Genomic DNA, 24,639 nt, shown 5'->3' on the forward strand with positions numbered 1-24,639 from the left:
GGCAGTAAGAGAATGATCGTTCTTCTCCAGCAAACACACTGGTTTCTTTCAAAGACAACAGAGTTCTCAGTGATTTGCAGAAAATGTGTAGGTTGTCTGGATTTTTCTGGAATTAGAATGAAGAATGCCATTCCAGCTATGTGATTGTAAATTTCTTTCTTCAATACTAAAAATATTTCATTTCATTCAGATTCATTGAAAACAACCTTCCTCAGTGTGGTGCCCTGTAGATATGCTGGGCTACAACTATCAACAAGTCCAGCCAGGGGGTTTTATAATCATTAAAAACCCAAATGAGAGCATCAACTTAGGGAAGACTATAGACCAGTTACACAAGGAGTTAACTCTTTATTCAAATGCAGTCATTCAAAATGAGTTCACTTTTCCATCTCAATAGACATCTTACACAATATTCTCACCTTGAGATATATATCTTAGGAGTTAATTCAGGCATGGACAGCATGTCCCAGTGACTAGATACCGTTGTCTTGGGTTCTGCAAAGCATGTCTTTGTGGCTCTTATAATAACTTCAAAATCATAGCTTTAATACCATAACATTGATGTTCAACATTCTAGAAGTATGAAGTATCATGGCAATAAGTGCTACCTGATCAGAAATAGGCAAAAATAAATCCCCAGATCAATGCCATGTGGCTGCTAAATTACAAACTTGTTTTAACTGAACTTGCTTCCCAACATTTTCAAATATCACCTTAGATATTGTGGTGAAATTTAGACTTTGAATCTTTATGCCCAGCAATATAAATGTCTTGTCCCATAAATTTCACATTCAGGATTGTTGTATGTCTTTCGGGCTGTGTGGCCGTGTTTCAGAAGTATTCTCTCCAGACGTTTTGCCCACATCTATGGCAGGCATCCTCAGAGGCTGGGGCTGAAGCCTTAGACAACACAATTTCACATTCACTTGGTTTATCCAGAAAATGAAGTAAATTAATGTGAATTTTATAATACAGTGTGTCAGCAGAAGGTTAGATGTGCAGTACCCTCGTGAAAATGGAAAAACCATGATTTTTTTTTTTTTAAATTAGCCTGCTAGAACACTTCTCTAGGAATGTGTAAGTCATCCAGGGCAACTCTGTGATCTCTATGTCTTTTCATGGTTGCGCAAGAATGCAAATCCTGGCTACTTGGAATTCTAGTCCAAAACTCAAACAATGGAGGATACGGACATAAGAGCTGCTAACCATAATGGATGTACACATATAACGTCAGGATTGGAAGTCTATGTACAAAGAAGTTAGGACTGTGGGCTCCAGGGCTTCCTAGATGCTTCTGGTTGGCCACTATGAGAACCTTACTGGTCTAGATAGCCTTTTGGTCTGATGGAGTCTTGGCTTCTCTTACGTTCTTATGTCATTTTCTGTTTATCATTAAAGTTGGCTAAGCATTATCACAACAGGACATTTGGGGTGATTTCCTGCCCTCATACATGAAAATGTCCCTCATCTTCATTAACTGATATGTAATGTTTATTACACTACTTGCACAAAGGAAACCACCAGTTTTGCCCTTCAACATGGAGCATGTCTCACCTGTATTGTATGGTTCTTGATGGGTTGGAAACATAGGTCTTCTTCAGAATATTCTGTAACACAATTTTTAGCCACCCTCTGAAATCTCCTTTCATTTTACTATGTGCTCATTGCTGAAATATAATGATAGAGCTGATTGGATATGTGCAATCCATGTTGCTCAAATTGATACAGTCAGGCCTCTCTTCCAGACCATTTTCAGTCAATAATTCCTGGTCTTTTTCATCCATTCAGTTTCAGTTCTCTGTGTTCTTGGGAACTCATTTGCTGTTGTGGCATGCTGTACATGAGTATATTAATATGTGCATGCATGCTGATCTACCCACACAGAGGGAATCATTTTGTTCAAGGAACAGAATTGTATGTGCATTGCCACACTAGGCCTGTGCATTAATATGAATCACACTAATTTTACTTTGACATGCTCCCAGCCACATAAGCATAGGGCTCCCGTTTGGTGAGAATTTACGAGGAACCCCTGTGATTACCTAACCCCTAATTAGTTAACCAGGTAGCATTATGAGCCATTGGCGTGATCCAGTAACAAATTTCAATAAAGCAGTTTCAACCTTTTCTTAATCATATTGAACCCCTATATGAACCATGCTCAATATGGACATGTAAAGTATTGTACCAGACTATTTTTTTATAGTTGACTCTGATTACTTTTATATAGAATGCTCTAGGGATAGTAAGTGAGGCATGATTATTTTTTTCTGTTTTTTCTATCACTTTTTATGTAAAGAAAATCTAAAATACTAAATGAGGAGCATACTGTCAGAAGCCGCCCTCCATGGATTTTCTGCTTATTTCCCTAAAGGAGGAAATTTGGACTGCATCAAATTCATGCACATTCTACCTAATCCATATTTATAGCCCTTCCCCTATGATGTATTCCCCTTTATGCCCCCAGAGAGCTCATAGTTCAAAATAAAGGCAGGCAGCCCAAGTGGAAACCATGCCCCTCTTAAATAAAGAGTTGAAGGGAGGATCAGCCAAGCTATTCAGGGATGAAACAAACTAATTGTGTAGGAATATTTCGTTATGCATCACGTATCTTGGACTCCCAAACATTAGTTCAGTCCTGAGTATCAGATTAAAGAAAGTACATTCATTAAAAGACAGTCTGCCTGGAAGCAATTGCCGTCTGCTTTGAATAAAACCATGCCGTGAAATGTGATCTTTGGTGGCTGCATATTGTTTCAGCCATTCTATGAATTTTGCTGCCGTGGTTTTCATTATTTATAAAGTGCTATAAGTGCACAGCAATGGGGCTTGCCAGATGGCCCTGTTATGATAGTCCTGAAGGTCTTTGTGGTGTCATTGAATGGAGTGTGAGACTTGAACCTGGATAACTTTGAGTTCAAATCTTGATGCAGACGTGATCAAAAGCTCACATCTGTAGCAAAAGGCAAAAAAACAGAGTAACCCATAAGTTTGTTTCCTCTAAACTCCTTTAAGTCAGGGAAGGATGAAATATGTGGTTGGGCATCCCAAGGCTAAATGTATATGCATAACAAATTTACACAATCTGTTTATCCATTTGATTGATCTTTAAAATGGAATCCAAAGTGGCTCATGGTAAGATCCATAAAACATAGTTAAAATGTGATAAGCTTATGTATTAAAACACAACTAAATAGAAAACACAAAACATGGATAAACAAGAATATAAAATCAATTCTAGCATATAGTAAAATGATACTAGTAGTGCATTTACACTATAGAATTAATGCAGTTCAACACTAATTTAAATGCTATAGCTCAATAATATGGAATTGTGGGAACTGTAGTTTAGTGAGGCACCAACACTGTTTGACAGCGAAGCTTAAAGACCTTGTGAAACTTTACAAACAGTCTTTGCCTGTCAGCAGAGAGAAATTATGAAAAGTAAGAAAGGGACTCTCCCTTGAAAGGCAGTTCCACCGTGTGGGAACAACCACTGAGAAGAACTTCAAACTTTTCCTGCCCTGAGCTGCCTCTGAAAGCTATGAGCTCAAGACAAGGATGTATGCTGCAGTGGATACCCCTAAATGTAGTATAAATGAGCCATGAAATTTCTAGGGATGAGTCAGGTGACCCACATGTGTAGGGCAGAATGGACAAAAATATAGGAATTGGGGCAGTTTTCACCCCAACCCCCTCATGTCTCCCCTGTTTCAAAATAACTTATTTTCCTCCTACTATTCCTCCAAAATGGCAATTGGGATAGTACTATTTTTAGGTGAAATATAGGGAGAAAATTTGATAGGTGGGACAGGGTTCTGAGGGCAAATGAGTAAAGATTGCATGTTTCCACACATTTGTGGACTTGTGGGTGTGATTCTGGGCCAATTTTCATTCTGATATCTTGTCAAAAATTATTATTAAAAACGGGGAGGCTCTGGAACTTGACTAATAGGAGGCTTCGGATGCCATGATGGCATTAATGGGATGCACTTCTCCCATTCTTGGTCTAGGGAAGGATGTGCCCCTTTCCCCATCCATCACTTCTGTGTGAAGTAAATACTCACTTTCAGGGAGCCATCGCTGACCCTCAGGGGATTTGTGGGTTGGCTGCCTTCTTTTTGGTTCATCATCCTAAATGCGTTTGGAGATGAAAGGGGCTCCGAAACAGCTGCTGCTTTTTTCTTGCAGATAATGTTATTGGCAGGAGGGGTAAATGAATGGATGAGAGGGTGAGACAGAGTGTATTAGAATAAAATAGAACAGACAGAAATGAGGTAGTTTTCCATTTATCTCACAAATAAGTGTTATGCTGCCTGCATACAGTTGCATGTAAGGATATCTCCAGATGCTCACCTGGATGACCAGTATATGGAAAAGACTATCAAGACTATGGTTCCTAGATTGCCCTAGCCAGCATGGTGACTAGCCCTTGTAGTCCAAAAAAGTAAAATTTCCAGGCTCTTCATACAGGACACTCATTTGCCATTGGTTCCTGGGAGAAAGATAAGAAGGTAAAAGTAAAGTTTACCTGAGCCCATCTACACTGACAATTTAATAACAAATTGCAGTCGCTAGATAGCAGACTCCCACAAAAGTCCGCAAAGAAAATTCCTTAATGCACATCAGTGTTCAGTGGTTTGTGTAATCACCATCTGGGCCTCAAACCAGTTTCAGAATTTCCTTGTCATCAACTGCACAGTGAAATCATTTTCTTCAATACTGGTTTGAAGTTGACTTAAGTGGTCAGTGTAGATGTGCCCCAAGAGTTGTCAAGTTTCAAAACCTTGAAAACCATTAACAGAACTCTATCTTTTTATGAGCTGACCTAGTGGCACTCACTTTAATGTCAATACAATTCCTAAAACTCACCCTCCAAATAGAGCACCTCTGTGCGCTCTCTTAACTCCTTGAAAAGGATTTGCATGGCCTTTGAAAAGTTGTGTGAGTTGCATTGCCCTCTCTCTGCTCCCCCTGCTTTCCGGAAAGCCCTCTGCTATGTAACTCTGTGCTGCAAACAATAGCAGTACAAATTGCTTTGACAGAGTCAGCAAAGTTGACAGGACAGTGTGGGTTTTTCTGCTTGGCCCTAATTCCAGAAGCCAGGATGGGTGGCACAAAAGGGGGGAGAGAACACGCTACTACCCTTTACAAGCCAAGTCAGCCCCTTGCACGTGCATGTGTTGCAACAAGTGAACCCCATGAAAGGCCCTGCACAGGTGTGGAGAAGCAGTTCATTAATCCAGGCAAGAAGCAGGGAACTCCGAGGCGGCTGCTTCGTCCAGGCTATTGTTCAGTACTCCTGACAGCTGAGAGCAGCCCCTTTGCTTGCCACAATAGCGGCTCATGCTGAGCAAGGCTCATTAAATATTCAGTCCCAGCCTCAAGCAGCTCATTAAGGCAGCAATGAGCCAGTGACGCTGCCTTGCCTCCGCCACCACCGCTCTTGGAAAACCCTGCCTTTACTTAGCATCACCATGCAGAGGCTCATTGGATCCCTGGATGCTCTTCTCCTCAGTGCCTTCTCCGTGATGACCAGCTTGTGCTCCCTACTTTGCATTAAGTACAGGTAAAAGGAAGCATGCCCAGATCAAATTCAAAAGTGCTGAGGAGGGAGATTCAAGTCCTAGATGTGGATGTTCAGGAAACACTGGTTTTGACTTGTGTTCTGTCCTGCCTGGAGTCCCTTTTTGGGATGGGAGTGGGCTGAGTCGACATCTCCACAGGAGTTTGCTTAGTAGCATCTGTGATTCTGCTGGTTTTGCAGGAGGAGGAGGAGTCTGGGGAAGGCATGGCAAAGCAGCAAGGAGTTTAATGAGGCAAAGTTGTTTCTTGTTGAGGCTATAACTCCAGCTGTTTGTATTCTCTGGATGCAGGCCATTCTCCAACCCCGTGTTATGAAATGCACTTCTGCTTAAGATGGAACATTGTGTTGTTTTAATTCTCTCTTGAGAAAAGGCTGTTGTTCTCCAGTAGAAATAATTGACACTGGCATTTTACTTTGCAAGTGTGCACTAGAGTAGTCTCAAGTTTCAGCTGCCAAACTTCCTGAACAATTGTATGTTTAAGAACTGTGTTTAAGGACAGATAAAAACTGCCTGTAACAGTATGTTTAATAACAGATAAGAAACAACTCCAAATGAGTTGTTTGCTTTGTGGTGCAAGATCTCAGTACGTTTTAGTATCCAGTTGAAGGTCATAGGCATTGCAAAGGTACAAATATAACTTTATATGTGGTTGTGGGTGGAGTGGGGGAGGAGAGGGGAGAAAGCACACAATCTTCCTTGCCAAATATGCTCAGCATGGGCAACTTTATCACAGAAGTCTGAAAGAACTGATGACATTTCTGTTCCATTCACAGAAAATGTTTCCAGACAGCTCACTTCTATGTGGAAGACAGCAGTTCACCTCGAGTGGTGCCAAACGAAACCATTCCCATTATTCCCATTCCAGGTAAGGAAGGCCCAACCTCTTGACTTAATTGATTTGGAGGCAACTGTCTGAATTCATGTAGCAAGTCATGATGTGTATTATATGCCCTGCATTAGTATATCACCTGCTCAATTACTGGTCTTTTTATGCTTTTAAATATTTTGTGTTTTACGGTAATACTTGTCTTCTAAAATGGTGTATTGGTATGGTGAGAGATCCATAGAAAGACAACTACCATTTTACTTCTGTCTGGATGAGATGGACAAATTTGATGGCCTTTGGCTTCATCTTTAAGATGCCACAAAGGCTCTGTTGCAGTTTGCTAACATGACTACCCCATTCAAGTTTCCACTTGGTTTATATGCCTCATCTTTCCAGAGTGTCATTGCCTCGTCACTAAGGGCCCATACTACTTCTTGTTCACAACAACTCAAAGACCAGATCTTCACCAGCCTGTAACATCTAAAAAATGGAAGTGTTAGGCACAACCCTATGAATGAAGTTCTATTAAGTTTTGTGGTATTATTCATTCAGTTCTAGACAAGTGTGCATAGAATTGGGGCACTCTGGTTGTGAAAATAATGGAATTAAGTGTGGGTTTCTGCGTACCATGCTGTGGCCTGTCTAGAAAAGGTGTGTTCTCTTCTCTATAGCTAAATCCTAACAAACCATTAGCAGCCCAGTGGGATCTTGGTATAAGTTGGTATGCTGATAAGCAAGTGTGGTAAATAGCGACATCACTTTTTGATGCAATTGTTAAGTAGACGTACTGTGGAAGAGTAAAACCCATTGAACTTTGTGGGATCTACTTCTGAATAAACAGAAGTAAGATTAAATACTTTAAAGGCACGGGATCTTCCATCGATGAGCATGGAAACTAAACATGGTCATTCCTGGTTAGTACTCATATGGGACACTAGGTGCTGTAAGTTATATTTCAGAGGAAGGAAATTGTAAAATCACCTCTGAATATTCATTGCCTGAGAAAAACCTATGAAATTCATAGGGTCATTAGTTGACAGGCGACCTGAAGGCACGTATGTATATTGAAACATGCTTAGAGTCTCTATTAGAGTAGATTTGGTTTGGTTTTAGAAACTACAATTATCAGAGCTATTCATCATCTGTCCTTTTGTTGTGTGCCTTCAGACCATTTCTAATGTATGATGACCTTAAGGCAAGCCTGTCACAGGGTTTCCTTGGAAATATTTGTTCAGAAGCAGTTTTGCCATTGTCTTCTTCTAAGGCTGAGCGAGTGTGACTTGCCTAAGGTCATCCAGTGTGTTTCAATAGCTGAGCGGGACTTTTAGCCCTAGTGTCAAGGACCATAATTAAATCTCAAATCACTACTCCATGTTGGCTGCCTCATCATCTGTCTTACAGTTGTCAATATTGTTATGTCCAGGAGTATGGCGTAAGTCTATACAGAATGGCTCTCAACAGTAAATGTAAAAAAATTGAGCATTCCGTCCTGCAACAGTTCTCAGCCTTTGATCCTCCAGAGTTTTGTATTTCAGTTCCCAGAAGCCTTGGCTAATATGGCTGGTAGGTCAAGATTTGGGAGAGCTGATTGTCCAAATAAGTAGAACTCCAGAGGCTGAGAGGACTGCTTTTTACTCCTTTTGGCAATATCTAAAGACCTCATAGGAAGGAAGCCTATAAAAGCTATCATAATATAATTATATTCCTTTCATTTTAGTTTCTTTGTGCATTATTGTATCATTTTAGTCAGGTAGAAACATGTTTTGAGGGTTGAATGGGATCTTTCATAGATACATGGGAAGTTTTCTTCTGCTACTTGAGGCCACTGATCGATCAGTGTTGCTCAGTATTGTCTTCAATGGCCAGCAACTGCTCTCCAAGTGTCAGGCAGGAGGCTTTTCCAGATAGTCTCCTCTGAAGTCTTTGAAAAGAGGGTTGTTGTGTGTTTTCCGGGCTATATGGCCATGTTCCAGAAGCATTCTTTCCTGACGTTTGCCCACATATATGGCAGGCATCCTCAGAGGAGACATCCTTCTCAAACTCTTTGAGAAGACCTTGTAAATCTGTGATGATGTTAAGATTGAACCTTGGATTTCTGGCATGCAAAACTCTTTCCTGCTAAAAACAATGTTGTTGTTGCTGATGTTGTTGTTGTTGTTAACTTTTGTTTTCTTTCTGACTCTCTTTTAAGCTTAACAAGTATGACCACTCTGAGATTATGTCTAAGGCATGAGCCCAAGTTAAATATGGTAGTACAAAATTGTGTAAAATAAAAGTGGACAACTTTAGGTTGACTCTTCAGCTGTTGTGCCCCTTGATATTCATGTGATGACATTTATGAAGTAATTTTTTTTTGCACATAGACATGGAAAAATCACTTGAAATATGTTAAATATTGCTTTTCTGAGAGTGGTTAGCCCTATTCCTAATTGCCATTCAGTCTTCCTTATAGGATTGTCTGCAGAAATGTTCTACCAATAAACTATTCTGACACAGCTTTCCTTCACATGCACTATCCAATTAGTACCATCATGTCAGAGTTGCCTATAACTGGGGAGTCCTAGCCTACTGCATTTGGGATTCATTGATTTTCACAGTCTTAGAATGGGAAGGTCTGAGTCTGTAGTTGTATGGGAGTGCACAACTAAAGCAAACTGACGTTTATAAATGAATGAAATAATGAATGAATGACAAGATAGTGCATTAAAACTTGAAGTTCAGAAATGTGCATATAGATATACAGTGTTCCCTCACTACTTCGCGGTTTGCTTTTTGTGGATTCGCTGTTTTGCGGTTTTTCAATAAACTCTAAAATAATATTATAAATCATAAAAAATTACAATTTACAGCCTAAGGAAGGGAGGAAGGAGAAGCCGAAGGGAGAGAAAAGGAGCCCAAGTGGCAATGTGAGAAGGAGGCAATTTATCAACACACGATTGGTTGATAAAGACTTAAAATAGTGTTAAATAACTGCTAAAATAATGTATAAATATATAGCGTCCCTACTTTGCAGATTTTCACTTATTGCAGGTGGTCCTGGAACCTAACCCCCGCGATAAGTGAGGGAACACTGTAGATATCTATAGAGAAATGAACATGTGCCTGCGCACAATCCAACCCTTTCTTGACCTAAGAGAATAGCCCTGACTTCTGCCTGGAGCCTTTTGCAAGCTTCCCCACCAGACCTGAAATAACTTCAAATCCCATTGCCCTGAGCAATTTACTGAGTGCTCTTCGCACCTGCCTGCCCATCACTTTTAACTCCTATATGGTCGTTTTGCTGCAAAGCTCTTTTAAAGGTTAAATGGAAAAAAATCTTCCCTTTGATTCTCATACAATGTTGATAAAATGATAGCTCTTTTGAACTTTGGAGATATCCAGAAATGTGAGAACATAATCTATGCTTTATTGATTCTAGAAGTAAAGTATAAATGACATTTTAACATACGCTAGTTCCTTAAAGTAATCTTATTATCTGGTGATACCCTAGGCAGTAGTCTTAAATGGATAGTTAAATGCGTCCCTATGGAGCTGTACATCTATTTCATTGAACTGAGTGAACCTAATTTTGTTTGGTTGTACAGCTACAGTGGAGACAATTTAAGCCCGTTTATCTAAAAGTGTGAAATACTTTTGAATTTTTCTTTTTTAAAAAATAAAAACTAACCCAGTGGGAGCTTTCTGAGATCCTTGGAAGCTCAAAATGCTTTACAATATAATAGAATTTCAGTAGGCCACAAGTGCAAAATTATCTAATAACCTATATGCTTTACTTTCAGCGGTATAAATGTACTATTTCATTGTTGAGCATGAAACTAAATAACCTATAGGCATGCACTAATCTATGCACATTATGTTCTGGAGCTCAGACTCCTAATTACAATGCATAACTATCTCTACTGTGCAATCTAAAGAAACAAGGAGGCACAGACAGGATCATTAGCTCAGTTGGCCCTCCAGCTATTACACACAATATAAATCAAAAAAGCATAAGTCTCATCTGGGATCCTGCCCCTGGGGAGAAGAGAAAAACTGTGCCTGCTTGACAGACCTATTAAACAATATTAAGTGGGCCAACCATTTTGTGCGCGCGCACACACACACACACACACACACATACACATGCTCCTCCTTGCTTTCTTTGTTTCATATTTCTCTTTGTTTGATCCTGTAACCTTTTCATGAAGCTAGTCATGGATTTTTTCATTGTAGATTTGTAATTTCAAAACAAGTAAAAATAGATCAGATAATAATAAAATGCCCATCTACATTATAAAAAACAAAACAAAACAGTTTGTTGGTACTCCCATCAGTACCAGCAAACTATTATTATCCACAGAAACAAAGATGCGCATGCATTGTGATAAAAGCTCAGGGATGCTTTTGAAACAGAGTCTGGAAAGTTATTTTTATAGTAATTACTTAGGGCCATTGCATTATTTTCCCACATAAGCAAAGTGATACTCAAAGTTTACAACAAATACTTTTACCATATATGGAATGAAAGATGCCAGATGTCCAAGCTGGGTTTAGGAAAGGAAGAGGTACTAGGGTTTATACTGCAAAGATACTTTGTGCTTTTTCTGCATGGCAGGGGGTTGGACTAAATGGCCCAAGTGGTCTCTTCTAACTCTATGATTCTATGATTCTAGTGGAGCATGCTAAAAGAATTTAAAAAGAAAATCTCCCTGTGCTTTATGTATTATAGCAAAGCCTTTGATTGTATAGCTCATGGAAAAACTATGGATCATCCTTAAAGGAATGGATGTGCCACAACATTTCATTGTCGTGTAGTCAAGATAAGAGGTTAGAACAGAATATGGAGAAACTGAATGCTTTCCACTTGGCATGGGAATAAGACAAGACTATGATCAGTTTAACGTGTATATCACACATAGGGCATAATTACATTCAGAGGAAGGAGGTGTGAAAATTGGGGGAAGGAACATCAACAATGTAAGAGATAAAGATGACACTATGCAACTAGCAGAAAATAGCTAAGACTTGGAATGATTACTGAAGAAAGTGAAGGAAAAAGTGAAGGAAAAAAGTGCAAAGCCAAGTTTACAATTGGACATGAAGAAGCCAAAATATTAACCACAGATTATCTACATAACTTTAAAGTAAACCATGATGACATTGAAACAGTTCAAGATTTTCCATACATTGACTCAGTCACTCATCAGAATGGAGACTACAGTCAAGAATTCAGATAAACACTAGGATTTGGAAGTTCAGCTGTGAAAGCTAAATAAAATTCTGAAGTATTAAGGCATTTTATTGAATACTAAAGTTAGTCTTGTCCATGCCATGTATGGTTGTGAAAGCTGGAGAATGAACATAGCTAATAGGAAGAAAATCAATTCACATAAAATGTAGTACTGGATAAAAATTCTGAGAATACCATGGACCATTTAGTAGATCTTAGATCAAATTAGGCCTGAACCCTCTCTAGAAGCCAAAATGACTAAATGGACACTGTTGAACTTTGTATATTCTGTGAGAAGAGATGACCTACTAGAAAAGACAACAATTCTTGGAAAGAAGAAGGTAGCAGGAGAAAAGGAAGAACTATATTCTGGATTGATAGACTCAATCAGGAAAGCCACGGCCTTAAATCTGCAAGATAGAGCTGGGCTGATGATGAAAGTGTGTCTTTGCACACCTCTCATTAGTGATAATTATAGTTGCAGTTTTTCAAATGGTAGTGCTTTTTGCTTTCTTAAGGAGAAGCAGAATATTTCGTTTTAGGCATTTTTTCCAAAAGATCTGAATGCAACAATACAGCTGCCTATGATACAAAGTACACAGTCCTCCTCCCCTTCTTGGGGGTGGAAACAGGTAATCCCTGCACAGCTTGAGCCAGCATGAGAAACCTGTGATCTTCCCCCTCTACCATATAGTGAGGCTATGTAGCCATAACTACAGGTTGTTTCAAAATAATGGACACAATTTCAAAGCAATATATTTCATGTTGGCAACATGTTACAATTACAAAATAAGTTACAAATAGTTCAATGAGTTATCAAGTTTTACTAACCATTTTGAGCCAGAAACATATCTAAAAAGAATAACCCCGCAAATTGAGATCTCATTAAGCCTTATGTTGCAGGTTTTCCATCTTGCAAATGACTTAGGCTAGGAGCAGTTTGTGTGCTGGGAAAGGCATCTAGCTGTGATCTATTGAAATTCTATGCCCCATCCTTTCAAATGGCAAGGGTTTCATTCATGGCCAGTTCATGGTTGCAAATAAATAATGATTTCAAATCAGGTCCATCTTTTTGAAACATACTGTATAAAATCAACTAAAATGAATATTTTACACTGCGTAAAGAGCAATTATCTTTCATTAAGTCGCAATCATTTATTATTGGGCATATAAATCATTTACATGTGCTTAGCTGGTTATATAACTGACAACTGATTATTTCCAGTTTTCTGAGGTCTGAATCCCTGCATATTCCAGTATTCCCAATATTCCACTTCAGTATTTCCAATATTCCATTATCTGAGTGCTGTCCAAGCTGATAGCAGCTGATGAGAACACTGATCAATCCACTTTCTCCTATTTGATGTTGGTTTGCCTCCTTTTCCTCCACCTTTCCTCAAATAGTTTGAGCCCCTGAGGAAAACACTGATTTTTTAATTTATTTATTTAGTATATTTCACCCCGGGGGGAACTCAAAGCGGTTTACAACATACTAATGGCAAGTATTTAGTGCCAAAATACATATAATAAAAATCTTAGTAACTAGACATGGACATATAACTATACATTAAAATCATTTATACCATTAAACATAGGCATATACAACATTTAAACACTAAGACAAAGCATTAAAAACATCCTAATATAAATATTAAAATCATATGATCCAAAAATCATACACCATGGCTTTTCCAATTGTCATTGCGCACATTTCCTAATTATTCTTTGCACTGTGTTACTGGCCAAACTGTTTCGCAATCTGAGTATGAATTGAGAAATTTCCATTGATTTCCCGCTTTTAACTTTGAAACTATTACATTGCATCATTATTGTATCAGGAGTCCCCAGTGGCGCAGTGAGTGAAACACTTGAATCCAACCCAGGGAGAGTGCAAATGAGCTCCCTCTGTCAGCTCCAGCTCCTCATGTAGGGACATGAGAGAAGCCTCCAACAAGGATGGTAAAAACATCCGGACGTCTCCTGGGCAATGTCCTTGCAGATGGCTAATTCTCTCACAACAGAAGCAACTTGCATTTTCTCAAGTCGCTCCTGACATGGGAAAAAAATCATTATTACTCCATAGCCCATGCTGAAAAAAGTTAAAAATGGATCCAGTGCCTTTTCATATCAAAGATTTTCTGGTCAAACCTTTTCATTTTGCAAACTATTCTGGGAGCTTCTTTCAGTTGAAGGTTATGTTTTAATGAAATATTTTTCCCCATGGGGTTATTTTGGATTGTCCACAAAGTTATCCCATTTCTGTTTTGCACATTCAAGAGGGTTGACTTATATAACGTCTACTTTTTATAATAATGGAGTGGTCCGTTTTATGTACTCAGGTTCAATTCTGTCTACATTGTATCTGTATTTCACATCCCCTTCTTTCAGGTCTGTTGGCACAGTACTACATTAGATTACATCTTGATGGAAGTAAAGTGACCAGGCGTTACTCATCATTTTCTTTTTTCTTTTTTTCTTTTTTGCTCTACCTCTTCTTGTAAAAGAAGGCTGAGCATTAGAACAGAACCAATAAGAATCACATATAGCATTATAAGCACAGTCCTATAGACATGTACAAAGTAGTGTTGTTAAGTATTTCACAGTGGTTTGAAGTCTTAATGTTTTTGGTGGGATTTAGATGAACTTATCTTTCTCATGGTAACTTTTTCTAGACTTCACTCTAGGCAGCGCCTCCAATGCAGTACACACTGACATGAGAATATTTTGCTGAGGTTTACTCTTAGTTCACATTTTCCTTGTATATAATCAACAGCAACACAGTTGGTCTCTCAGTCAATAATTGGAATGTAATAGAACCAATACTGTCCAAATGTTGGTGGTATAAATTAACTTCACTATACGATACATTATGTATAGCGGTGGCTCAATGGGTTAAACCACTGAGCTGCTGCACTTGGTGACTGGAAGGTTGGCTGTTCAAATCTTCAGGATGGGGTGAGCACCCGCTGTTACCCCCAGCTTTTGCTAACCTAGCAGTTCGAAAACATGCAAATGTGAGTAGATCAATAGGGGGAAGTTAAATGGCACTCCATGCAGTCATACCGGCCACATATCCTAGGATGTGTCTACCGACAACTCAGGCTCTTCGACTTAGAAATGGGGATGAGCACCACCCCCAGAGCTGGAGTTGAGCACCACCGCTCAAGAGCCAGAAAAGGGAAAGCATTTACTTTTTCTGTGTTTCTAGGCATTGAATTTTTGCCTTGTGTTGTGTATGCTGGAATCCACCCTGAGTCCCCTCAGGGGGAATAGGGCGGAATATAAATAAAGCATTATTATTATTATTATTATTATTATTATTATTATTATTATTAATTAACAGATTAACATTCTGAGGGACAGCAGTCCATCTCTCTCTGTTGGTAGCTAAGAGTCATACATGTTTTCATATGCTTGGGAATGTATACTCTAACTTGTCTTATATACCATGTATACATTCAGTGTTTAAATTTTGTATTTCATGGACTCTTGCCCATGAAAATATATGTTATTTGTTAGTCTTCAGGATGTCTTAAGCCATCTACAGTCCACAGAAATAAAGTATTAGAGTTTTAGATGCCACAGTTTTTTGTTGATTTCCTTTTTGCATTTACAAAATGATACTGTAAGTCTAATTACTAGGCTTGTGCATGGATTCGTTTTGGACATTTGTCTTCGGCTTGTTCGGCTGGTTTGTAAGCCCGTAATAGCATGGGCTTCACCGCCATTTTTTTTACTAGCTGAAACAGATCAGTGGTTGTCGAAATCGTCTGCTTTTCAGTTTACATGTTGAGTGCAGGGAGGTAAGCAGCCACTAAAAGGAAAAGGATCCCAAGAAGTGAGATTCCTTAAGCCCTTTCTTTAAACCCAGATCTCCTCTAAAGACAGACAGGAAAGGATCACACACTTCCTCAGAGAAAATTGAGGAAGTTTGTAAAAGCTCCCATAATTTGTCTTAACAGTTAAAGTTAGTTTTAAAGATTTAATTTTAATGTTTGAAATGAGATCTTTTCTAATAGACATAATATGATTTTGCTAGGGACAAAATAAGTACAAATCAGTTAATTTCTGATAAAATGGCTGGTGAAAGTCTCAAAGCCATAGTGGTGCAGCATAACTTTAGATCAGGAAAAGGATGTAATTCACTTTCCATTCTGCTCTTCTGTTCATTAGGGAACACTTTGAAGATTACCTAGATTTAGCAAAAGAGAATGAACATGACATGGAACAGTCGAGTCCATTAGTGTGTCTGTTGTTATCACTTGTGAGTTGCAAGCTGTCAGAATTTAAGACACAAGACTGACATGCCTACCCAGTCTTGTGAAATGTAACCTGCATTTTAACTTGTGCATTTTAACCTGCATTTTATTGGTACATTTTAAACTGCATTGTACCTGTGTGTATTTGTTATATGGGTTTTAATAGTTTTTTGTTTTACCTTTCTGTTTTAACTATGTTGTACCCTGCCAAATGAGCTGTTTTTATCAGCTAATGAGAAGAGACTGTTTTAAACCATACCTCATGGACATAGTACACTAGCTATTTGTAATCCATATACTTCCTTACTTATTAAATATGCTGTTTTACAGCTAAACACAACTTTAATCCTACCTTGTGTATCCACACTGTAGAATTATAGTAGTTTGTCACTACTTTTAATCACCTTAGCTAAATGCTATAGAATGTTGGGATTTCTAGTTTGTTGTGGCATCAGACAGAGAAAGTTAAATATCTCACAAAACTACAAATCACAAAATTCAGTAGGGAGAGAACAATAAATACAATGGTGTTACGAAATCTTCCATTTCTTAAATCTTGAGACTAATGGGTAGGTTTTGCCCCCATTCTGACACTAAATGAATTCTGGGCTGATTTTAAGCAAAGAAAAAGCTAATTGCTCAAATGGGAATATGCACTGATCAACTGTTAAGTTTCCTAATTAGCTTGTATAGGATTTCATTAATCTCTTCAGTAGACTAAAAGTGTTATGGTCTCTGAAGCACATTCATCATGAAATGAGAAATAAAATTAACAGTGGCTATTAGTTAAGAGGAAGTACTTTGCTTATATGCTCTCTTAGCCTTATGTGTTTCAGGAGCTATCTAGAATATGTGAGCAAAGAAGATCAAATGCCTTCAAAGAATAGGATGGCATCTTTCAGACAACGACTTGGAATGTGGAACTCTCAAGATCTACTTATGTCTTAGGATACATTTTTTCCACGATAGAGTGCTCCTGATATTGGCAGACTATATGAAATAATTGCCTAGATTATTTTTGGAGGCAAAGGGGGGGGGGGGAGAGGCAAAATGAATGTGAAGTGGCAGTTTTTTGTTTCAAGTGTAGACTCTGCAAGTCTACATCAGTCACATTTGGTAGATCAGAATGTTAAATCGTAATATTGTGATGTTAAATCTCAAGGTCACATAATTGAGCACTTATTCATGCTGAGACTCTCAATGCATCTGAAGAAGTGGATTAATATTCATGAAAGCTCCTGGTAAAATAAATGAGTTAATCTTGAAAGTTTTACCAGGTTCCTTTTCCCCCATTATTCTATTTATTTTCCTTTTACACTGTGACAGATATCTCTTTGGACTTTTGAGAAAATGCCATGTTTTCAAGGAGAAAATCTGTCAAGCAGCAGATGATTTGGTTCATGTTCTGTGTTTCTTAGGACCTCATCCCAATGGAGGGAGGATGGAGAATTTACTCACACCCATCACACAGGATCACTTCCTCTCCTTTCTAGATCAACCATCCTTTTTATTTCCCATCACAAAGGCTGGCAAACAGTTTTCAAGCAGTCTTTTCAATGGGATCTCTTTACATTTCTCCTCTAGAGCAGACCAGCACATATTTGAAACACTTCTTTCAGTAGGATCCACATTATCTTTAAACAACTAAGGCACAGAAGGATCATGGGGGACACTTCATAAAACGGAGTGTAAGTGGAGACATCCACCACTTCCTATCCCATGGACAGATACCCATTTTAGGCATTTTTGTGTGCATGCAATGGAGTGGAGTCAGTTTTTGCCTGGGTTTACAATGCTCCCATTTTTACATGGTGTGGAGATGGAGTTCCATGCTGTGGAAATGGAGTCTCATGAGCAACCACCTGCATCCTTTGATGGCCTCAGTGGAAGTCCATCTTTGAACTGTCTTTGAAGTATATAGAAATGGAGGAGGAAAACTGCCTGATGAAGTCCTTAATCTGCTAGCAACTCAGTCAAGATAGGGGTGATGTTGTGATCATCTCATTATGATGTTACATGGTGTTCGATGTCAACATTGACCTTTACACTGTTGGTCAAATTAATAGGACAGGATGGGCAACTTGCCAGGAGTGATGCCTGGGTCCCTTATTTGTTGTTTAGACAGAAATGAAGATGAAAGGGAAGAAGAAGAGGATGGGCCAGAACACGTAGGACAAGATGGACCAGAATATGTAGGACAAGATGGGCCAGAACACATAAGACAAGATGAATCAAACCAAGAAGAGAGTGGGGAAAAGAGAGAGGAAAATCTGAATTGGAGAACAAGGACATCATTGCCAGAACACAATTGGGGTCTGGAAGATACATATATAGATATTTGGCTTCAGCATGGTAGTTTGACTCTATTCTTTAATTAGGAAGCTACTTGTGACCTTTTTCCAACCATCTTATATTACAAATAATTGGGGAGTGTCCAGGAGTCTGTGATTCCTAAGTGTACCAAAATACATCTAGGCTTCTACATACTTGGAGTAAACCTACTGAAATACATAGAAGTAATGTCTCAATTGATTCCCACGTATTTCAGAGATACCATTTTTTTTCATCTGGAAAAAGAGTGTGATCATCTGAAAAGAATCTTTGCAGTGTGAGGCTCTCATACAATCCACAAAAAGAAGCAATATTTTGTGTCTTGCAGAGAGCCTCTACTTGTAGAGAAGGCTCATTTCTCCATAGTGTGACTATCCAAGTGAAGAGGACCCTGATGAGAGAGTCAGGGTGGCCTTCTTCCTCTGTTCATGCATTTATGTTATGCTATTTGAATGCCTGAGTGGGGCTTGTAACGTGCCAACTCCACAAAGGGCACAGGTCTACAGTGGGGTCAGAGAAAAGTTCAACAAAAAAGCAACCAGACGTGAATTGTCTACATATTAGTGTTGTTCTCTGTTGTTTGTGTCTAAATCATAATTTTGCAACATACTGAATTTGAAAAACAAAAACATGGTAAAACTGGTGTGCATGGATATATGGCAGTAATTCTGATTCTTGGCTGAGTAAAATTCTACAGGAGATTTTTTACCCTTCATCCATTTTGACAAAAAATACGTCATATGACATATACGAAATTATTATTTCCAGTCTGAATTTTTGAAAGAATGTTTCCTCATGTTATTAAGAGATAATAATTGTATGTTAAAGAAGAAGTCTGTTAGCAAGTGTAAGCTCAGATTTCCCCAGATTTCAGAGGCAAATAGTATGTGATATTTACCAGAAAGACAAGGAAATAGTTTCTTTGCATCCAGCATTATCATAAAGATTCAAGGGCATCTGTAATTTTTATTCAGACTATAGAATTTCCTATTAAAACACAACATATTCTCAATAAGCATACAAGGCACAGTCCACAGGAATATTTCAAAGCTGTATAGTTAGGTCATCTATTCGGTTTTCCTATCAAAATGGTTTAACCCAGCTGTTTTCATTTTAGTAGTAGAAATTAGATACAGTACAACTGAACACAATGGGAGAGTCTTCACTGGGACTTTTAAATATATAACTGCTTTTTGGATTGTTCTCTGATAATAAAGTATAGCCAAATATGTAAAATACGCATGCAATATAGGCATAAGTTATCCTACTATTATATATTACCAATACCCAAAAAGTATTCTCATGAAGATACTTGGTAATTCCTTTGTCATTCTATAAGTAAACCCAACCAATGCAATATATATATGCAACCCAAATCAACTATTTTAAAGTATATTCATTACCAACCAGCACAAGGATACTATGTTTCCTCTGTCTGAATCAATTTTCTTTCTTCCATCCCAAAATAGATGCCATTAAATAATCATTTCCAATATCAGTAGCATCAACAAAATGAGATCTTGGCAAGCAGCAAGAAGCATGGCATATGATGAAAGCTGTTAGCCTCGAACAGGAGAGACTCCCCAGGTTTTGTTGGATGGCATTCCCATCAGCCTTCACTAGTGGCTATGTCAACTTACAACTGCAGTTCACTTATGAATGGAAAGCCACTATCTAAAGTAATAGCTACACCACTTTAAGTACCCACTTAGTTATGTGTTATCTGAATGCATGTTATCTTTGGTTAATGTCAACTAAACTGATGCAATTCAAACTGAGGGGCACCTGGACTGGTTTGCAAGCCATTGAGTGCTGGTCTGCCAACGTTTTCCAGGAAAAGAGTAGTTGTAGCCAATGGGCACAAAGATGTTACCATTTCCTGCCACGTTGGAAAAATAATAATAGTCTTTCATATAGTCCAAGAATCAATTTTATTAGAAAACTGAAATTAGACAGAGATGGTGTTACAAACCTTTCAGGGAATACACCTGGCTTTGTTAATGGAAAATAGAAACTATAGAGCTGAATGTCTTTTTTTCATTTTGCAGATGACATGGAAGCTGTTCCTGTCAAACAGTTTGTTAAGCATATTGGTGAACTATATGCCAACAACCAGCATGGATTCTCAGAAGACTTTGAGGTATGTGGGGACATTGAACTTTTGAATTTTCAGCGTTTTCTCAGAAGCCCTTAGCATAAAAATATTCTTCATAGTGTTTAGATTCTGTTTTGAAAGCAGTCTTAGATGAGGAAGGAGAAACTGCATGTGCATGATTCAGTAATTGCTTGGGCCTGATACAAGAGAGGGGAAAGACACTTATCACACCTCCACTTGCCTACTTAGAAAAAAACCCCATAGAAATCAGTGAGCCTGTTTTTCAGGTAAGTGGGCATAAGACATTGCATAAGAGCAACTTTTTTGCCTCTAGACCTGCTGAAAAAGAAACGGAAAGAACAGAGGAAGGCTTTTTTTAGGCTGCTGTGAACAGTTGGTGTGTGATAATGGTTTGAGGGCTGCATTTAGAGATTGGGGCTCCTTAGAATTATCAGCCTCATAATGGGAAACTAAGGAGGAACGAAACTAGCAGTACAGGCAAACTATTTCCTTGTTACCTGTTTTTAAAGATTTTTTTCAAGACTTGGTGCATTGTAACCTGGGCCTAGAACAAATAATATATATCTACACAACTGTGCTACCCAAAATGTTATGTTGATTAAACTATGTTGAAAATGGTTATTGGCAAGGCTTGTTACTCTAGAATCATAGAGATGGAAGAGACTGCAAGGACCATCCACTCACCCCCTGCCATGCTTTTGGAAGTTCAAAAAGTTGAAATATATAGATCTCTGAGAAATATATTAATGATTTCTTACTTGAACAATGCACATAAAGGCAAAGCAAATTAATTGACATAATCAAATTCCTGTAGTGCCAGAAGAGTGCAAAACAGGGGAAAGTGTTCGGAATTAGAGACTGAAAGAGGGAACCATGAGATGCAAGGGCATTTACAATTTCAGCACAGAAGCACTCACAGTTTTGCAGCTGGCTATACAACTGGCTCATGTGTGAGTTTACGGCCTTCTGTGGCTTCTATAAACACTATTTCATGCTTAATAATTGTGGCAGACTTAGGCTCTAATCAACAGAAAACATGTTTGCAAAAGCCAACATTAACTGCCCCCCCCCCCCGGGTGCCTTTATTTCAGCCTGTTCACAATTGGGCTTTGAAAATACTGTCAGGAAGGCGGGATCTTCAAGCCTTCTGGGCCAAAAATAGCATGCAGCTGTAGTGCCATCTCCACCAGGGCGAGAGAGGAGAGAAATGTGGTTTGGGGGCTTGATATGCTGTAATAACCAAGTAATAAAAAATACCACGACTGAGTCATAAAAGGCAGCTGTATTTACAAACAAGATATCAGCAAAAATTGCTAGTTGGATCCTGCATGCCCCCTTGGCTCAGTATGATAAAGATAAGGCTGCTGCAACCATTGTCCTTAACATGGCTCTTTTGTGCAAGTTCTTCCTTCCTTTTGGTTATAGGCTTTATGATATAACTGCACCATTTTAATTTTAAAAATCCACGGCAAATAAAAAAAATCAGGGAATAAACATCCCTGTTGTGCCAGTCATACGCATTTTGTATTCATGAGGACAGCGGCTGTGCGAGGTGTTAAAAGTGATTTAGTTAAATTGACTGTTGGCTGGATGACTGAACAGGGATATTGAGGCATTTAACAATGTTGATGGTATTCAGGACAAACATTTATCCTCGGGAGAGTTGAATTTGATGGGGATCATCAAATGCAATGCCGTCTCCTCAATTATTTATGAATTGAGACCCCAGTCCTATTCATCACAGCTGGTTCTGACACCATTTAATTATTCAAAATAATCAGCTACACATCTGTAAACTTGCACTGACTTAAAGAAGGCTTTGCTTCATCTGTCTGCCAAATCACTGCATTAACCAAAAGCCAGGCAGCTTCTGTCTGTATCATGCAGCAGGGAAATGTATTACTAAAATAGCTCTTCAAAATGTCTATCTCCCATGCTGCCTGCTACTCAGTAAAGACTGTTTTGTCTATTCATTTGATTTCTGAAGTAGTGCATCTCAATTAAAAAGGAATATAATCATTTTCCAGCTGTGATCTCAAAACCAAATCTTTTTTTTCCCTTGGAGAATTTGAAACAATCCTGTAGGTTGAGAGTGGGCGAACCTTTTCTGCCATTGAACCTAATTCAGTTTTAGAGAAGTTCTCAAGGGTTGCCTTCCAGTAATCTGGAGGATGTGAAAAATGTGGATTTTTCCTCAGAGACCGAGATCAAGGTTAGCTGGTCTTGTGCTTCTGGATAAGGCGTGGTGGTCTCTTTGTTTCTGGACTTCCATGTCATCTTCTCTGTTCATAGGGTTAACTTGAATAAGTAGTTCAGAAGCTGAGTATGAGCCAAGCAAGGTTGAGTACATTGTTTTCCAAACCTACATCTTCCTTGAACAGGGAGCCATTCATTATGACAGCCCCTCAGTCTATGGGTTATTGGTATCACTTTTTTTAAAATTGATTAGCCCATCGGCCGTATCAAAACATTTAGCACATAGACATACATACAACATACAACCCACGGTACAAAATAAGTTAAAATAAACAAGCTGTTAACAAGATCCCGTTCAGGATTCTGGCCGGCCTAGTGTTATTGGTATCTATTGACTCTTCTTGACCCTCTCAGTACCATGGTCAAGAGGAATCAATGGGTACTAGTAACCCAAGAGCAACAATTAAGTTCTCCATATGTTACAAGGTTTCCAGCTGACCAATTAAAAAGCTTTGAAAAGAAATTGGATAATTTCATCGAGGGATCGACTATGATTGGCTTAAATCCAATTGTTAGTCTCAGCTCTACTAAATCAATTGAGTCAATGAATTTAAATAAGTTCCCATTGAGTAAATGGGTCTTTTTAAGTAGGAACAAATAATTAAATATAAACCAGTGTTTGCTAAACATGACAGCTACGTATGCCTTCAGGACGAAAGAATGCTTTCATTTGTGTACTAGTCAGAGGAGAATAATGGTGGAAGAAGTCTATTGCCTTCGTGTGTGGTAGGCTTCTTTAGTTTTGTCCAGTGTGTCTTTTATGTCTTGACCAGTCTTACTAGTTTTTCCCAACAGTGGGACCCAACAGTGGACAGGGAAACCTAAAATAGTTATTTCAGAAGTTTTGTCTGTGATATATAAGGACTGAATGAATATTTTGATGATGGTGCCATTTTGAACTACTATTCTCTATGTGTGAAATCTCTCAGAAACTTTGCCTGCTTGGTGAAAGTTGGTCATAATAAGCTTAGAGTGTTTCCCCAACTTGGTGTCTAAGTTTGTATAAATCCTTTTATATAAAATCTGCCCCTATCAGAAAGAGCTCTGCCTTCATATAAGTATGATGAGATCTCCAAGACATTCATTTATGCTTGGAGTGTTTTTGCAGCAGGTCTTGGGACTGAACTAAATATCTGCCTTTCTGAAATAATGTTCTATGTTAACAGCTTCCAGATATAGGCATGAAAAGTCTCAGTTGCTGCAAGTACAAAGGAAGAGTTTTAACATACAGTCTTAAAAGGGAGAAAGAAGGAAATCAGTGGGAATCACATGGTCTGAATGGGCCCTGCTTCTTGTGGAACCAATTGTCCAAAATTTCCTTCCTCTTACCCCAAACCATGATCTACAGGAGACCTGCCTTCCCTCCAAACGTTTCCCACAATCCCATTCCAGCATGTCTAGTAGTAATGGATTATTAGAATTATAGCCTAAAACATCTGGATGGTCATCCAAATCTACAAACTAAAGTTGCCTTGAATATCTGTCAACTTGATAGTGATAGAGCATTGTCTTTATTTGGATTGTGGTTCTCTTGCTCTCTGTCAGAAAATTCTACGTTCATTTATTTTGTATGCTTCTCAGCTCCAGTGTTTTCTTCCTGCATTTTGGCAACCTTCTAGAAGGTCTGAATGTACTTGCCAATGGGGAATTTATGTGTGAGAAGAATATTTGCCCCTCTTAATGCAAAAGTCCTTCCTCCCTTCTCCCCTGGGAAATCTTAATCTGGCTCAAACTAGAATGTTAGGAGGAAAAGATTGTCTTACTTCTGTCCTTCATATTTCATGAAATAGGATAAAACAAGGAATCCCCAAAGAGCTGGTACTGAATGTTTATAATATGTGTTGGATTTTGGAACACTGTCAATTGCTTTGCCTTGAATACATTAGTGGTTTGGTAAACTCTGCTGCTATAAAGATTAGTAGTAGAGAATATAATCTTCCTAGCATTGTGTTCTGCCTGTGGAGACCTAGGCACTGAGATTCAGTTCCAACTGGAAGTCTGAAGTGAAAGCCCACTGTGCTGATTCTTTCCTTTATAAACTGAAAAAACCTTTG

General features: G+C 38.6%; 1 protein-coding gene across 3 annotated transcripts in view; it reads left to right on the plus strand.

The window, feature by feature from the left end:
- ptprg (protein tyrosine phosphatase receptor type G) overlaps window positions 1–24,639 on the plus strand; it is a 746,780-nt gene that overhangs the window by 687,257 nt on the left and 34,884 nt on the right. For all 3 annotated transcript variants that reach the window (XM_062973782.1, XM_062973783.1, XM_062973784.1), the window contains 2 exons: window positions 6,362–6,453; window positions 20,262–20,353. In XM_062973782.1, the coding sequence (XP_062829852.1) occupies window positions 6,362–6,453; window positions 20,262–20,353 (184 nt within the window). The remainder of the gene's footprint in view (window positions 1–6,361; window positions 6,454–20,261; window positions 20,354–24,639) is intronic.

The sequence above is a fragment of the Anolis carolinensis genome, chromosome 2 (assembly GCF_035594765.1).
Source record: "Anolis carolinensis isolate JA03-04 chromosome 2, rAnoCar3.1.pri, whole genome shotgun sequence".
In the NCBI taxonomy this organism is placed as follows: domain Eukaryota; kingdom Metazoa; phylum Chordata; class Lepidosauria; order Squamata; family Dactyloidae; genus Anolis; species Anolis carolinensis.